This window comes from Syzygium oleosum, unplaced genomic scaffold (genome assembly GCF_021117445.2).
Source record: "Syzygium oleosum isolate NSW1041296 unplaced genomic scaffold, Sole_v2.1 Sole_v2.02, whole genome shotgun sequence".
Lineage (NCBI taxonomy): Eukaryota > Viridiplantae > Streptophyta > Magnoliopsida > Myrtales > Myrtaceae > Syzygium > Syzygium oleosum.
The window spans coordinates 2,025,189-2,041,124 of record NW_026607486.1 but is presented as its reverse complement, the minus strand read 5'-3'; the positions used below and the strand labels follow the sequence as shown (position 1 = coordinate 2,041,124).

General features: G+C 39.4%; 3 protein-coding genes across 5 annotated transcripts; all 3 read left to right on the top strand.

Annotated features, from left to right (window-relative positions):
* The first annotated feature begins 1,027 nt into the window (after positions 1-1,027).
* On the top strand, positions 1,028-8,278 carry LOC115684667 (uncharacterized). Of its 3 annotated transcripts, XM_056308908.1 has the most exons (16): positions 1,028-1,219; positions 1,522-1,581; positions 1,840-1,936; positions 2,421-2,493; positions 2,950-2,995; positions 3,368-3,478; positions 4,393-4,477; positions 4,984-5,086; positions 5,257-5,317; positions 5,451-5,581; positions 5,796-5,913; positions 6,919-7,042; positions 7,272-7,379; positions 7,466-7,543; positions 7,651-7,719; positions 7,926-8,278. In XM_056308908.1, the coding sequence occupies exons 1-15, from the start codon at positions 1,139-1,141 to the stop codon at positions 7,686-7,688; spliced, it is 1,314 nt and encodes a 437-aa protein (XP_056164883.1). In that variant the 5' UTR covers positions 1,028-1,138; the 3' UTR covers positions 7,689-7,719; positions 7,926-8,278. The 3 variants fall into 3 exon arrangements, with proteins under 3 accessions (XP_056164883.1, XP_030465363.2, XP_056164882.1); XM_030609503.2 differs by lacking the exon at positions 7,651-7,719 and having other exon boundaries at positions 7,466-7,549; XM_056308907.1 differs by having other exon boundaries at positions 7,651-7,951.
* LOC130137494 (uncharacterized) lies at positions 8,124-9,751 on the top strand. Its single transcript, XM_056308909.1, has 2 exons — positions 8,124-8,310; positions 9,192-9,751. The coding sequence occupies exons 1-2, from the start codon at positions 8,124-8,126 to the stop codon at positions 9,449-9,451; spliced, it is 447 nt and encodes a 148-aa protein (XP_056164884.1). The 3' UTR covers positions 9,452-9,751.
* Positions 9,752-11,351: 1,600 nt separating this feature from the next.
* LOC115684670 (probable F-actin-capping protein subunit beta) lies at positions 11,352-15,324 on the top strand. The gene is made up of 8 exons (XM_030609507.2): positions 11,352-11,594; positions 12,355-12,425; positions 12,911-13,024; positions 13,217-13,299; positions 13,379-13,452; positions 13,588-13,707; positions 14,627-14,722; positions 14,871-15,324. Exons 1-8 carry the CDS (start codon positions 11,466-11,468, stop codon positions 14,952-14,954), a joined length of 771 nt encoding a protein of 256 aa, XP_030465367.1. The 5' UTR covers positions 11,352-11,465; the 3' UTR covers positions 14,955-15,324.
* Positions 15,325-15,936: the final 612 nt, after the last annotated feature.

The window sequence follows — 15,936 nt, the reverse complement described above, 5'->3', positions numbered from 1 at the left end:
TAAGTAATATAAGTGATCACTTTTGAAAAATGCTTTTCAAATTATTCATTTGAAGATACTTTTATAATACGATTAAACCGAATGGTTCAAAGTGTACTTTCTCATCCTAAATCTTAATTATAAGGAAGGGCCGTGTAATCGAGTTCGTTGAGCCGATATAATTATTGCATTTGTGCTTGACATGGAATTATATACTTGGCTTCTGAATAAGATTTGAGTATCACTGTTTTATTTGTCTATTTCAATTGAGGTCCACCTCGAACTAGATGGATTTGTAATCAAGCCAGGAATGAAATGCACATGCCTTTTATCGTAGCAATTAACAATTTTAAAAGCGTAACAAAAGCTCGATGAGATACTCAAGTAACAGAACCCGTAATCAAGATACTCAAGTAATCACCAAACCAACAGGGAAGCTTGAACTATTCACGAATAACTTAACTTGACTCAATTCTAGCAAAAAAAAAAAAAACTTAACTTGACTCAATTCTACTCTTAACAACTAATTAAATTTTTGCCAAAAAGGCAAAATAAAAACGAAAGGACATAAAATTCCTTAAACAAGAAAAGAATTATAAACAGCACTTCATTATGTTTAATTTATCTGTTTCTCCACGCTCCACGAAAAATCTTAAATTGATAAATTTCAAATTAATTTTTTGATCATCAAAACTCGATATATTTGTAATAATTTTTGTTAATTCTGACGTACAAATTTAGAGTTTTTCGATTAATCCTTTTATTTAATTTAATTAAATTTTTGCCAAAAAGGCAAAATAAAAACGAAAGGACATAAAATTCCTTAAACAAGAAAAGAATTATAAACAGCACTTCATTATGTTTAATTTATCCGTTTCTGCGCACTCCACAAAAAATCTTAAATTGATAAATTTCAAATTAATTTTTTAATCATCAAAACTCTATATATTTGTAATAATTTTTGTTAAATTTCTGACGTACAAATGTAGGGTTTTTCGATTAATCCTTTAATTTAATTTAATTTTTCGTATTGCGTGCGTCGGCCATGGATCTTCCTCCAACCACCTCCTCAAACCCATCGGAGGGCCTCACCGGAGTAGGAGGAGCCGCGAGCAGAACGTCGAGCGAGGCGAGGCGAGGCGAAGCGGGAGAGGCGGCGATGATGTCTACTTCGCCCGATGCTGCCGATTCAGTCGACGCCCTTCGCTCCCAAATCGATTCTCTCCAGACGAGACTCCACGTACGCTCCTCTCTCTCTTCTCTCTCTCGCGCCATTGGAAACGCTTCTTCTTCCTTTTTCCTTTCCATCGAGAATTCGATTGCGATTCCCCTGAAGCTATACCTCGATCGAGCAGCGCTTGCTCACATGTAGTATGCGGGAGCCCGCATGAGCTGTGCAACCGCCGAACGCCCGCTGGGTTCGCCACGCTCCGTTCCGTTCCGTTCCGTTCCGTTTTCCTCCCTCCCCCCCGTTGCTTACTCACATGTAGGGCGGCGTTCTTTGCACGCGCTGACTTTGTCGGTTTCGCCATTTCGTTTCAGGAGCTGGAGGTGCGGAATGCGGAGCTTTGCTCTCGACTCTCCAGATGCTGCTGTCAAAAGGTGAGCCATTTGGATTTCACTGTCTTTGCAACTTTTTGGTCGAATCTTAATGTCTTTTAGAGTAGCCCAGAGCTGGTTTTGGCGTTGGGGCAAGCGCGCGTTCGAGTTGGGCACGCGTCATTGCCAGTGATTTGAGTGAATGCGTGCATCTTTTCGGCTGGCGCTGCTCTGTTATTGGCTACGCATGTAGATGATAAGCAAATGTGATGTTCTGCGCCGAATGTGATGTACTTGAGCTTATTACTTCATTTTGTGCAGATGGAAGACAAGATTAGTTCTGTCGTAGATGGAGGCGGTGTGGTCGATGGGAATGGCGAATCAATGAACTCGGGCAAGAAGACTAGGAAGAAAAAAGGTGTTACTGGGAAACTTTCTGAGCACTAATTGCATGTTTAATCTGAACCACCGACATCTTGTACGTTTATTGCTCTTCAAGTTCCGGTTGAGGATTTTTCAGCGACTTATGAGGCCGGTCAGTTTTCAGGAACGGGAGGAATGGTTTAAGCTCGAAAGCCAACAACAATTAAGTGGCCTTCTTGCAAATTTTGAGAGGTTATAGGATACTGTAGTGCTGAAATTTTCTTGGAGTTGCACAACGGTCTGTATTAGTTGTGACTCCAAACTGTCTAAAGAAATAGAAGCAACACTAAGCGCTAAAACTCGACATAATCAAAGCAGCAATGTTGTCGTGCGAATAGTTTCTAATTCTATAGTTTTATAGGGTTCGAGTTAGTTATATCTAACAACCCTGTTTCCATAGACATGTGCATGTTGTTTGGCTGAAGTTCTTTCAATGTGTGGCCATATTAAAGTGAATGTTGTGATACCTCTTGATGCAGATTTCAAAACAGGAATTCTCGAACACCATCCAAGGAGATATGTTGCTTTAAGATTGATGTATTTTGGGCAAAGGTACAGATTGTGGCCATTGCACTGTTTGTCATACAATGCAACTGTTGCATCATAAATACAATCTTAATCTGGTGCCGCATAATATCTTTTCCCCGGTCTTGATTTTGTCTGTTCTTAAATGGCACCATGGAATATAAGATACTCTGGAAATTGTGAAAGTTTAGCTGTTATTAATAATTTGAAGAAATTTCCGCTATGGAAGCATTCATGTTCCAAAAACATGAAATGCTAGGGTGTCACTGCAGAAATCTCTTAAGTTGTAGTATCTGTCGCAAGTGAATGTGTCGTGGATGTGATTCGTGAAATATGCGATTAAATTTCTGTTACAGTACATGGCAAGTCTAACTAATTTCCTAGACAAATGAAATCCTTAATGTGTTGTGCCTTAGGCCGTTGAATATATTGTGGCTTTTCTTTGGCACAATGAAATCGCTTCACTTATGCTTTATTTTACAGGTTTTATGGTTTTGCTTCTGAAGCACAATTGGATCCAACTGTCGAGGTCCAGTCCTAGATTCCATTTTCTCCTCAATATTTCCATTTATTTTCAGCATGGGGCCTAATGGAAAATTTGTGCTATAAAAAAGGTTCTCATTCTTTGTAAGACGTTAATTTATATTTGCAGTAAGGACTCCTATCTTTTGGTACACTAGTAGATCAGTTTGTACCATGCGCACGAAGTCGCTGATTTTCTTCTTTTTATCAAAGATACACAGAAAAGAGTTTTTTAATATTGTGCAATGTGAATGTTTGAATCATGGATGCTATCGATTTGAAATCTGCAAATGTTCTGTTTTGCCATTGTTGACATTCTTGACGGACACATGATCCATTTCGATCCGAATCTCATCATAATGATTTTGGTGTCATGCAGTCTGAAATTTTTAAAGCTCTTGAGAAGACAAGGCTTTTAGTTGGTGACAAGAAAAAGTCACAGTACTCAAGATGTGGCAGAACAGACAAAGGAGTTTCATCTTTTGGGCAAGTAAGTTCAGCAAAAAACTGCTACTCTGCTAATAAGTTCTTGATGGATCAGTAGATTGTTATTTTGTTCACAGATGCTAGATTGGGTTTTTTCTTTTTCCTTCATTTTTCTTTGCAATCACCATTTCCTTGCAAAGAGAATGTGGGTCTTTGTTCAACTTGTATTAAATGTTGAGCAATTTCTTGCAAAAACACGAGTCATCTTATATTTAGTAGAAAGGCACATTCTCATTTGTTGTTTTCAATTTTGGTTTATTTCTTAAACTTGGAAACCTCAGAAACAAGTTGTTTAAGGGCTTCCTTAAAAAGATGGTTGACTGTTGCATGTGTACTACTTAGTACTTATAAGTACTAAAATGCAATTTTGGCATAAGTATGGGGACAAGGAGCAATTATCAGAGTTTTTCCCTATAACAACCTTGTCTTTCCGTCCTCGTGATAGATGTGGTTACTGTGAATATTCATGGTGATGTTCCTTTTATGAGTGCTTTCGTTGATTATGATCTTACTGGATAAGAATCAGTTAGGAGCATATGCGAAGCTCAATTTTCTAATGGAATTTGAGATTGGGTGTTAATTTGGTCATAGAATATTGTAATTGGAGTGCAAGTTCTGAAGTGAACAGGTTTAGAGAAGCAATGATGTGAATTGGAGATGAGAAAGTACCAAAGAGTGAGCGTTCTGATAGCTGGGAGTCTTTTTGCAAGATGATTGAGAGGTTTATAGAGATGCCACCACAAGATACAAGAAGGAAGTATGATGTGGACAAGTGTCTAATATCAATTGTTGTTTTACCTAGGATAATTATGTCTTCAGTTGGCTCCTTTAATGATTCATGTTGTTGTTCTATTATCTCCAGGTTGCTTCTTTTCTTCAGTACATCATAAGTAGGCTCTGGTTTGCTTTCTGATGCAGGTCATTTCCCTGTTTCTACGATCAAACCTGCGACCTAAGAACACAGATGACGCAAACAGTTGGGAACTTTCCATAGAGGGAGATGGTATGTTGTTTTTACTGAGTGACCGATCTTTAATTGTTTTGAGCTCTATTTATTGCTATAAAGTCTTTAAATTGCTTTCAAATGATGAAGTTGGAACTTCGCTGGAAACTTGTGACTCAATTTAGTTGCTACCAGCACCCCCCCCCCCCCCCCCCCCGAAAAAAAAAAACGATCAATTGCTAAAAAATTGGTGTATTTTGGGCAAAGCTGATGTCCAAGTTGCATATTGAAATAAACTGCTGGTACGGCAATAAAGCATCCATAAAATATACATATTCCTATACATATGTATACACATCACACTGCTTTCCTCAACAAAAGTGATTCATTGGAGATTAAGTGGTCAGCATTGCTCAGTTAGTAGGGTTATTCTGCAAGAAGTGCATATATGTTGGGATTATGCAGTCATGACAGTTTCTTACTTTATTTGATTTTCTGCAATGAATTATTTACGATGAAAACTGTATCATGTTTAATATGATGCTTACTTTTTACTTATATGTCAGTCTTAGACGCGGAAATTGATTATGTGAGAGTGTTGAATCGAGTCTTACCCAAAGATATCCGAGTAACTGGCTGGTGTCCTGTTCCAATTGATTTTAGCGCAAGGTTGTTTTCCTTCTCATGGTATACTTTATTTTGATTCGATACGACGGGCATCTACTGATGAAATGAATTAGAGGTGCCTCCAATTCGTTGAATTTATAATGCTAATGATGGCAGAAACATGGGTGGGGTTGGCCTTTTCACACGATTCTTTCTTTCTCAATATCTTGCAGGTTTAGCTGTATGAGCAGGGAGTACAAATATTTCTTTTGGAGAGATAATTTGGATATTAGGGTATCTCTCCATTTTTCTATTTTATGACTATTTCATTTCTTAAACAACTTTTTACTGATTTGAATTAACAAATTTGTTATTATGACTTATTTCATTTCATTTGATAGAAGTCCTTTCTCTGTTATTATGCTAGGCAATGGAGAGTGCAGGCCAAAAGCTTGTTGGGAATCATGATTTCAGAAATTTTTGTAAGATGGATGCATTTAATGTCCACAACTACAAGCGTCATATAACATCCTTTGAACTCTCTTCTTGTGATAAGAGGTTGGTTCTGGTAGATTTTTTTTTTTTTTTGAGATCATTGTAAGGAAAGAAAAATGCATTTTTATTCCTTGTTTGGTATAATGATAGAGAAATCAAGGCGAAAAACGGGCCTTTTCATTTTGGCTAGTTTCTCTCTTGTACAAGTTATTATATTAATAAGACCAATCTAGTTTGCATTGTCTTTTCTGATTTTAATAAATTTCGTTTTGTGCAGGTTGGAAAGTAATGAACTTTGGTGTTTCAAAATTAAGGGCAGTGCATTTTTGTGGCACCAAGTTCGTTGCATGGTCGCTGTCATGTTTATGGTTGGCCAAGGTCTTGAATCTCCTAATGTACGTACTATTAGATACTTTACCATTCTGTCTTGGTCACCATAAGTTGAACGTAGGAACTAGGTGAGAGATATGATAACTCTAAGTTTGTTCGATTACTATGGGTTAAAGCAACGGAATGCGCAGGGCTATCAATATTGGACAAGACATGACAGAGGAAAGGCTTTATATGAGATGACATTGTGCGATCTGCATAACCATGTTGTGACACAAATTAATCCTTCTTTTTTAGTGAGTCAATTGTTTGGCATGCGGAAAATAAAGATGTGATGTTCTGATGCTTTGCTACCACAAGTTGGCATGAGCAAGACACATGCTATTACAAATTGTAGGCTCCAGAAAAAGGAATGCAAAATGCATTCCCTTGTATGTCACTTCTCGTTATCAATTTGCAGTATCAAGCGCAGCCATGAGATTTTGGTTGTTATCATCATATTTCATCACTAATGCCAATTCCCAAAGAGCAGCAATGTCAGCTCCAAGTATATGGGCTCTGGATTTGCGAGTAAAATACCAACTTAAATGGCAAGCTAGCATTTGAATTTACTGATCATGAAGTGTCTGAGATGTAATTAGCTTGAGGTAGCTAAAAAGCGGTGAATCATTTGACATTACTTGAAGTCTTTAAACATGGCACTAATTTGCAATGCATGCACGTGCTTGACCATGGACAAGCTGTAAAAGAGACATGGCTTACTAAATGTGAGAGCTGGAGTTCAGATCCAGCATACAAGACTCAAAATTTTGAGGCCTTCTGGGTGAAGGCACATGAGAAAAAAAAAAGGAGTGTTTTTAGTTTTGACAAATTGATTAGTTATTCCAAAAATTCTCCTATACATCTGAATATAATTGCTTCGCATGTGACGAGAGCATAACCTTCCTGGAAACTCTTCAGGTTGGAATCAGAAATTAGGAGCATTGGTTACATCGACAGAGTTGGCTGCAAAGCCGAATTACTTCATTGGTTGGTTAGGAGACTTAATTTTTTGGTTCTCATGTCTATAGGTAATAGATGCCTTACTGGACACTGATGGGACACCAAGAAAGCCGCAATACACCATGGCTCCAGAAATGCCATTAGTTCTTCAAACTTGTGAATTTGAAGGTGTCAGGTTTATTTGTTCCTCAGGTACTTGCTTCATTTAATAGCATAATCTACTCATCTTATTTAATCGTTCATGCTTTTGATAATGTCCTCTGGGCACAACTCTTAGATTTTCTTTCTTGAAAAAGTAAAGGTGATTTGCTTGCACTTCTATCTATTGTTTGTGTTCATTTTAAGTCATCTTAGTTCATTTTCTTTCTTGCTGGCATCTTCTTTTTTCAAATTCTTATTGATGCTGATTATCTCAAAATAGATGCTCAGCAAGCATTACATCTGCACTTGGAGGAAGCCTATCAAACATATGAACTCCAAGCTGCAATGACTCATGAGGCTCTTCTAAGTTGCTTGCCTCAGGAACATGGTAGGAGGAAGTGATGCTCTGATTTAACCATGTCAATATGATACTTTAATGTCTTTGCTATTGTACAGTAATAAATACATCTTCAGGTTTCTCAGATCAGAGCTTATTAGGTACCCACCGAAAAAAGAAGGCAGCCTCACATATTTCTCTCATGTCACGGCCAACTGAGCGTAAGTCCTCCTATACTGCTGAAGTTCATGTTGTTTTGCTCTTGAAATTGTGCATCATGCTCTGACGCGAAGTACTCTTTAATACTTTGGTATTCTGTTACTTCCGGGAGGGAAAAAAATGCTTCATTGGGACTCTTGAACTAGGACAAACTAACATCATTGTGAACCTGGTCCAGCTTATGTTTATAGTTGCTTGCTTTATGGGACTTGCAATGTAGTTAGATTATCATTGTAAACTTAAGCTCATTTTCCCCCCATCAACTTCATTTGCGAGAAGGGGAGAGATGTGTGTATCGTTTCCTTGTGTCCTTCTCTTTTGGGGGTGGGAAAACTATGTAAGGCATTCTAATGATACTTTACCCTTATTCTGCCACAGCATCCTATGAAGAGCGGCGTGCAAAATTGAACCTGAAAGTCAAAGCTTGCGAGCTTGCTGGCCAATCCATATAGTCTGTCAAATGGGGATGCTTACTTTTGCTATTTGTGTGGTTCGTATAACATTTTCGTGATCTAAATATTGGTTCTGGTGAAACAGCCATTTTTCACTTGATTCTCCATCTATTCCTCCAGGCTGATGTTATGTTGTAAAATGACTGGCGTTTGGTTATTCTCTGTTAGTGTATCAGTAACTCACCATGGTAGAAAGGTGAAGGCTCGCAAAAGACCTGATCTTGGAATACCTTACAAGCAAGAGTACCTGGATATCTATATTTACCCATTTGGTGATCATGCTTTTGAAGTGTCGCACGATAGTGCACTCAGTAAGAGGTTATCTTGGCACATCGCATTTTTCAAATTCAACATACTGTTAATATTCCTGCTGGGCAAGCGAGATTCTTTGCTTTCCAGATTGATTGCCTTTGCTGTGAAGCTGTGATTTTCACTTCAAAAAAAAAAAAACCAAAAAAAAAAAAAAAAAAAAAAAAAAGGAAAAAATAAAATTCAAAAAATATTAAAATATTATTTAATTTGTCATGACATGACCCGACGGGCCCGAAAATTCCGGCAAAATTGACCAGGAAAAACAAAAACAAAAGGTTAGGATCAATTGGCACCAATTTAAAATGTTTAGGACTTAATGCACTAAAAAGGTTTAGGACTAAATTGCATCAATGCAAAGGTTAGACGAATTGGCATCAAAAAAGGTTTAGACTAAATTGTCAAAGGTTAGGACTTTAGCACTTTTCCCCGATAGTGCACTCAGTAAAGGTTATCTTGGCACATCGCATTTTCAAATTCAACATACTGTTAATATTCCTGCTGGGCAAGCGAGATTCTTTGCTTTCCAGATTGATTGCCTTTGCTGTGAAGCTGTGATTTTCACTTAGAAAAAACCTTGCTTTAATATGCATGACAATCCACAAGAATTGTGCCCGATACCTTCGGCCGGAGAGATTTTTTATTATTAATAATTTTTTTCTTAAATTAATAATAAATTTCCAACTAAGATATATATTAATTTCTTCACAACACATTAATTTTTCGATATGGGATTTCTCTTACTTACCTTTGGACACGAAATGACATTGCACTATTTGAAAGACTTGGTCCTGTGAAATTATTGGTAATTGAGACATTTTTTGGCGCTTATCAATGGCTCAGTGGGCATAAAGTTATCTTAACCGTTCTCACTCTCTCACAGGGTTTATGATTTCATCTGGCATTTTTGCTTTTAAGTGGCCCCTTTTATCTCAAATCATGGATGGTAAGGCAGTGAAAGTCCAGGGAGTCACGTGGAGGGCAATCATCTGGATCGACAAAAAGCCATGGGTCTCGTCAGTTCGTAGGGTCCTGTCGGGCTCCCCTTATCAAAAGCAACTCCCGAGCTGGTGCGCGTGCTTTCCCTTCCTGGTCCATGTGAAGTGTGCATTCCACTCCACTCCTGGTATTCTTTTCCATTAGATAAGTTTAGTTACGGGATATGAAGGCCCCAAAGAGTAATTTGGTGAGACTAGCTCTTAGCCTCCTCTTACAACACTAAAATTAAAAGCTTCGAAAGCCCAACACGCCGATTTCGAAAGAGTAAATCACTTCCGGTCGCGCGAGATCAAAGTTATAGACGACCTTTGCTCGTGCACGTCGAGGCGATTCGGTCCGGGTCCTTATCCCCAAGCTTTTAACTTTTCTGGTTTCGTAAGTCTTGTCCCCGCTCCTCATCCATATTAGGGGATGATAACGATGGCTGAATTCAATAGGAGTTTTACACTGAATCCGTAATAGGTTGTGATCAAGAGTGGTGTGACTTGCGGGTCGGGAGAGGGAAGAGTTTAGTGGTATTCTCGGTTTGAATGGAGTGAGTAGGAAGGAGAAGAATGAATTTAAATAATTACGAGAAAAAAGAATAGAAAGAAATCTAAAGGAAGGAATTATAATATCATTTGAATGTTACCACGAAAGAAGAACAAAAAAATAAAATATTACGACGTAAGTATCGTTTTAAGCATTTATAGATAGATACAGGGAGAAGTATCAAAAAAGTCGTAACCTTTTACACTTGTACTAATTCAGTCATAAACCATTTAATTGTACCAATCAAGTACTAAACATATTGATTATTTGTCAAGATAGTCCATCCGGTCAACTTTAGCCAGAAATCCTTGACATTGACGTCAGCCGTTCTAAGTGACGTGACCGACGCCAAATTGGACAAACTTTACGATTTCTTAATTTTTTTCTGAAATTTAATTCTTTTCCTTTTATTTTCTTTTTTAGCGTGCGTTTGACAACCATTCTGTGCCCGGGAACTAATTCTGCTCAGAAATGATTCTTTTTGATTCTGTGCCTTGGAACAATTTCTAAGCATTTGAAGGTATTTGGTAACTATCCAAAATTTCTATTCTTGGAATAAAAAAAGAATAAAAATGTGTTTGGTAACTGCTCAAAATTTCTTTTTATTAATAATATTTTCAATTTTTTAATATTTCTTTTTTATTTTTCCTTTTTTTTCTTCTTTTTTCTTCTTCTTCTTCCCCTTCTTGGCCCATGGCTAGGTCGCTGACGTCGGCACCGGCGACCTGCCATAGGCCAGGGCCGGTGAGGGCTGGACCCTCACCGCCGCGACCCATCTCCCTCGCCTGGATCGCGATAGCAAGGTCCGCCTCGCCATGGTTGGGCAAGGCCTCGCCGTTGCGGCCGCGAGCCGCCCTCGCCCAGGCGGCAAGGGTCCAGCCCTCACCCTCGTCAGCCCTGGCTTGTAGCCGGCCGCCGGCCATGAAGAAGAAGCCGAACAAACCAAGAAGGAAGAAGAAAATCAAGAATAATCAGAAATGGAAAAATTGTTCCCAGAATCAAGAAACTACTTTTTTTTGCTTCTTGATTGTGTTCCAAAACTGATTTTGGGAACAAATTTTTAAAATTTGTGCCCGGGAACAAAAAATTTATCAAACGAATTTCTGTTCCAAAACTGATTCTGGAAACAAAAGAACATAAATTATCACTGTTTTGCAACTTGCCAAACGGGCTCTTATTGTGACCGGCGAGGGTCGTAGCCTCCCTCGCCCAGGCCATCGCCGGGCAATTCCGGAAGTGTTGGCCTTTTTGGACTACCCAAAATAATTCCATTTTGGGAACTCGATTTGATCTCCCACCCCCAATAATTCAAAAGTTCATGTCCCTCCCCCACCCCCAACCCAAAAAAAAAAAATGAAGAAGAAGAAAAAATGAAACTGAAAATGCGCAACAAATTTCAAACATCTTTCGACAATCCGTGTCCGAAGAGAGAGAGAGAGAGAGAGAGAGAAGGGAAGGAGGTGCGACTTCTGGTTCGATCCGAGCTTCCCTCGCGGGAACACGTCTCTCTCCCTCTCTCTCTCTCACTCTCTGCCGCGCCGCGCACGTTCCGTTGCTCCTCCGTGTCCTTCGTCGTCGAAGGAGAAGACGAAGCCGGAGGAGGAGGAGGAGGAGGAGGAGGAGGGAAATGGAGGCGGCGTTGGGATTGATGAGGAGGATGCCGCCGAAGCACACGGAGACGGCCCTCTCGGCTCTCCTCAGCCTCTTGCCCCACCACTCCTCCGATCTCCTCTCCCAAGTCGACCAGCCCCTCCAGGTTTTTGAGACGTCTTTCTTTTCTTTTCTGTTCCGATTTGGGAATTCCTTTGGGCTCGTGATTTCTCAAATCGACAATGCGCTTCGGATTTCAATGAGCTCCGCTGGTTTTGGGGCGGCGGCCGGCCCGCGTGCGTGCCGATGTTTCCGATTCCCGTCGCGCTTAGGGCTTTCGCGGTTTCTTTCTGGCGGTTCCCCTCTGGGATTTTGGGAAGTCCGAAGCTTGTCGTGTTTTTCCTCGACGCCGTGATTGTCCTGGAAATGGAAAGCCCCATGGGAGCGACAATGCTCGAATTGGCGATGGCCGAGAACGTGAGAGGAATAGACTATTTGGGGGTTTTGGATAGGATTGGGGGTCCTTAGTGAAACGCTGATGTTGATGTCGGATAGAACGGGACGAGTTCGATACCGGACGGAAACGAGATGATGAGTTCGGAACAGGATGAGGTCATTGTTGAGGCGTTACTGGATAGGTTTGCGGTAAATGGCACGATGCTGTCGATTGATCCTGTCCTTTTCTTCTTGTTTTTTCCATCTACATTTAATGTTAGAACTGGGTTCGCATTGGCTCGTTCCTCAAGTTGATCTAAATTTCGCGGCTTGGGGAGTCCGAATTTCCCGGGTCGAATGTAATCCCTGTATTGTAGAACTTGCGGCTGGAAAGAGTCAGGATTTATACTAGCGTACAGTGGTCGCGTTATCTACTTTTTTAAAATTGCAATATATATCACTACGGAACTCACTCATGGAGCAAATGGCAGGTTTTGTGCGATGTAGACTCTGGAAAGGAGTTTATTTTGTGTGAATACAACAGAGATGCCGACTCTTACAGGTGCGACTGTTGACTGTCTACTCTTGAAGTAGCGCGGAACCTTAGCGTAATCTGATAGCTGCTTATAGCGTGCTGGTATTATTATATGGGCTATCTGCGTTGTATTAGAAGTTTGTCAAGGTTTTATGCTCCTTTTTGAATGCTACAGTTTTTACTTTCGGCTTTGGGAAAAGAAACGTGCATTACTTGCTTGTAGGTGAGATATAGCGTAGCGACTGCATGACAATGACACTGTCGATTACTTTTTTCCTTTTTTCTCTAAGTTACCTTCTTTTATGCATGACAAAGCAGAATAATCATATTAGGGGCACGTGACACGCTAGGAATCAGTGATAACTTGCTGGAGTAAACAAATTGTTGGAACTTCATTGTGAATCTTCAGTTTAGGATCTATCATCACTATCTATTTTGCTGTTGGTTATTGGTTGCCAGGTCTATAATGAATCAGGTCTTTTCTTACTGTGCTACCTGCTATGTCCATGCAGGTCACCCTGGTCTAGTAAATACCATCCACCATTGGAAGATGGCACGCAGCCGTCTTCAGAATTAAGGAAACTGGAGATCGAGGCGAATGACATCTTTGCAATATATCGTGACCAGTGAGGTCCTTTGCTTACCTCGTTCTCTATTCCGGTTATGAGAAAGGAATGGTATAATTGCCAATGAAAATATTAAGGAACAATCTAAGCATCTCAGATGCCCTCATCGGAGCTTGTGGATGTTTGTATTTTATAAACAAATGCCATTTACATTCATAGATATGGCAATTTGATTAAGCAGTGGATGCATAGGTACTATGAAGGTGGCATTTCGTCGGTCTACATGTGGGAAGACGATAATGAAGGTTTTGTTGGCTGCTTTTTGATAAAGAAAGGTGAGGTTCTATTGTGCTAGATGACCCATTTTATAGTGTACAGATCACTAATTTCTTCACATTCTATTTTCTCATCAAGACGGATCGAAGACGGCTCATGGAAGAAGGGGTTACCTGGAGGAAGGTGCGTGGGATGCTATACATGTAATTGAGGTACAATCAGTTTAACAGTTAGTTGTTCCTAGCCTCACCTTTTCCCTGTTTCCCGCATCTCCTCTCTCTTTTTTTTTTTTATTTGCTGTTGCATTCTAGGGTTCTGTCATACTACATCTTCGGTTTTGTATATAGGTGGGTCCTGAAGAAGATGGGACAGCTCATTATTGTTTAACCAGCACTGTTATGCTCTCTCTCACTACAGATGATGAATCATCCGGCACATTCAGTTTGTCTGGGTCTATTAGAAGACAGGTAATTCGATTACATTGAACGTGGAGGTTTTTAATTACCTGTTGAGACAACTTTTAGCAGAGCCCCTATAATAGCTCAGTCGAAGAGGAAATTTCTTCCTCGATATATGAGGAGATTCAAATATAGCGTTAATAATACTAACCAAAGATGATGTTTGCCTGAAACATGCGAGAGTTACTGGGATGGAAAAGCATATGAGTGTCTAAATTTTTAGCAGAAAGCTTGACCCAGATAGGCCTTCCTATATTTAAATATCAATGTTGCCTGGATTTGGCACTTTAGGCCTAAGTACCCGTTTCGACACAACATAGATGTGTGCACGAAATTGAATGGGCTCTCTACTTTTATTCTTTAGTAAAGTATTTCTAACGTAGATATACTTTCAGCCAGCTTGACAAAGTTTGCAGTTAGGAAAACTATGCACATTGGGCCTTATTCTCCTCTCTCTCTCTCTCTCTCTCTCTCTCTCTCTCTCTCTCCCGTGCATGCGTGTCTCTGGTAGTTCTGCCCCATTGCATGATGGCTGCATAATGTCTAAGAAATGATCTATGTAATTGTAAGCAGGCTGTCTCAGTAGTATTCTTTATGAGTTGCTTCTCACTGGTATGCTATTATTTTTTAAACCACAGGATAATCTTTTTAGGTTCACTGGGAGGGAAGGTTCTCTTAGTTTTTGGGATATCTAGCGATCAAGTTCAGTTTTAGCATCATTATGTTACTTAAAGCTTTGTTAGTTATTGAATTAATGAGGATTTAGTTTTAGCATCATTATGTTATTCAAAGCTTTGTTAGTCATGGAATTAATGAGGATCTCATTTTGAAGCAATTATCTTGGGTGCAAGATATTTTAGTTTACATCATCTGCATGTTCACTTCAGTTTGCTTCATATGGAACTTTTCATGTTTTCTTGCCATGTAGATGAATATGGACCTCTCAATTGCTGAGGGCCATCTTTGTAACATGGGAAGGATGATAGAGGAAATGGAGAGTAAGCTGAGGAATTCCCTTGATCAGGTTTGGTGAATACCATTGTTGCAATCTTCTCGATCTTTTTTTTGTTAATTTTATTTTGCCTTAGTGAGTTGCATATATTCTCTAGCCATTTCTTACCGGCATACCTAGAATCTCATGCTATTTGTTGGTCTGTCACTTGTAAATACAGGTCTATTTTGGAAAGACAAAAGAGATGGTCTGCACCTTGCGACCACCAGCTGAAATAACGCAGATGAGAATGCCTGAGAGCTGATATTACGCCGTGTTGTCATGAATTACATGTTGCCATTCTCCCAAGATTTGATATTCCGTCTAAGTATCTGACTTTCAAACTCCAGCCCTGCTTGCAGCATGTTGCCAAGAGGGGGATGGTGGTAGATCTGATTCTCTTACTTTCTTAGGACTCAGAAACTTTAAAGGGGACATTTTTCAGCTATTAATATGCCAATGCTAAAACATGATTTGTACATGTGAAAGGATATGTCTATTGCGTTGCCTTTAGTTTAGATGAAACATTCGAAAGGTAGATACTCCTAAAACAATTTCCAGGCTGACGAGTTGCTTGGCAGGTGCACTATCTATGGTTGGATTTGTTGGAAAGTTGTATTTCTGTTTTCAGGTTATATTCGGACTTGGCTGGAAACTCTGCTTACGATTAAACTGTGCAAAGTGAATGTTAAGCAACCAAAGCAAATAGACCTATGGTAAATCTGCCAATTATAGTATTATACACTGTTAACAATCCATGATTAAACACGTTTGCAGAGTTAGGAACAGCGATCCCCGGGTAGCGGGCGCTGAGTAGTGAATAGAAACTGAGGATGACATCAGGGAAAGGATTTATGTGATGAAAGATATTTAACAAGTCTTGTAAGAATCTTTATGTTGAAAATTCGGATTAGCTTTGGTAAAAATTTCTAATCGGATAAAGCACCTGAAGCTTCCAGCAAGATATTTTTTTCTTAATCGGTAGCTTATAGCAAGTTAATTGGTTTGCTCTTTATTGCATCGGATAACATTTTGATTTCTCGGAGAGTATTAAAGGGAGGGGAAATACCTCATACAAAGAGTTTTGCGCTTGCAAGAACAAGTAAGCGATAAAAGAGTCTTCCAAATCAAGATTAGCACCTCGTATAATTTCGTGTTTAATCTATTACAGAAGTAGAGAGAAAGCCATTCATGTCCACAGAAAAGGAAAACTGTTCTGTTGTCTAATTGACATGGGAGTAACAAAA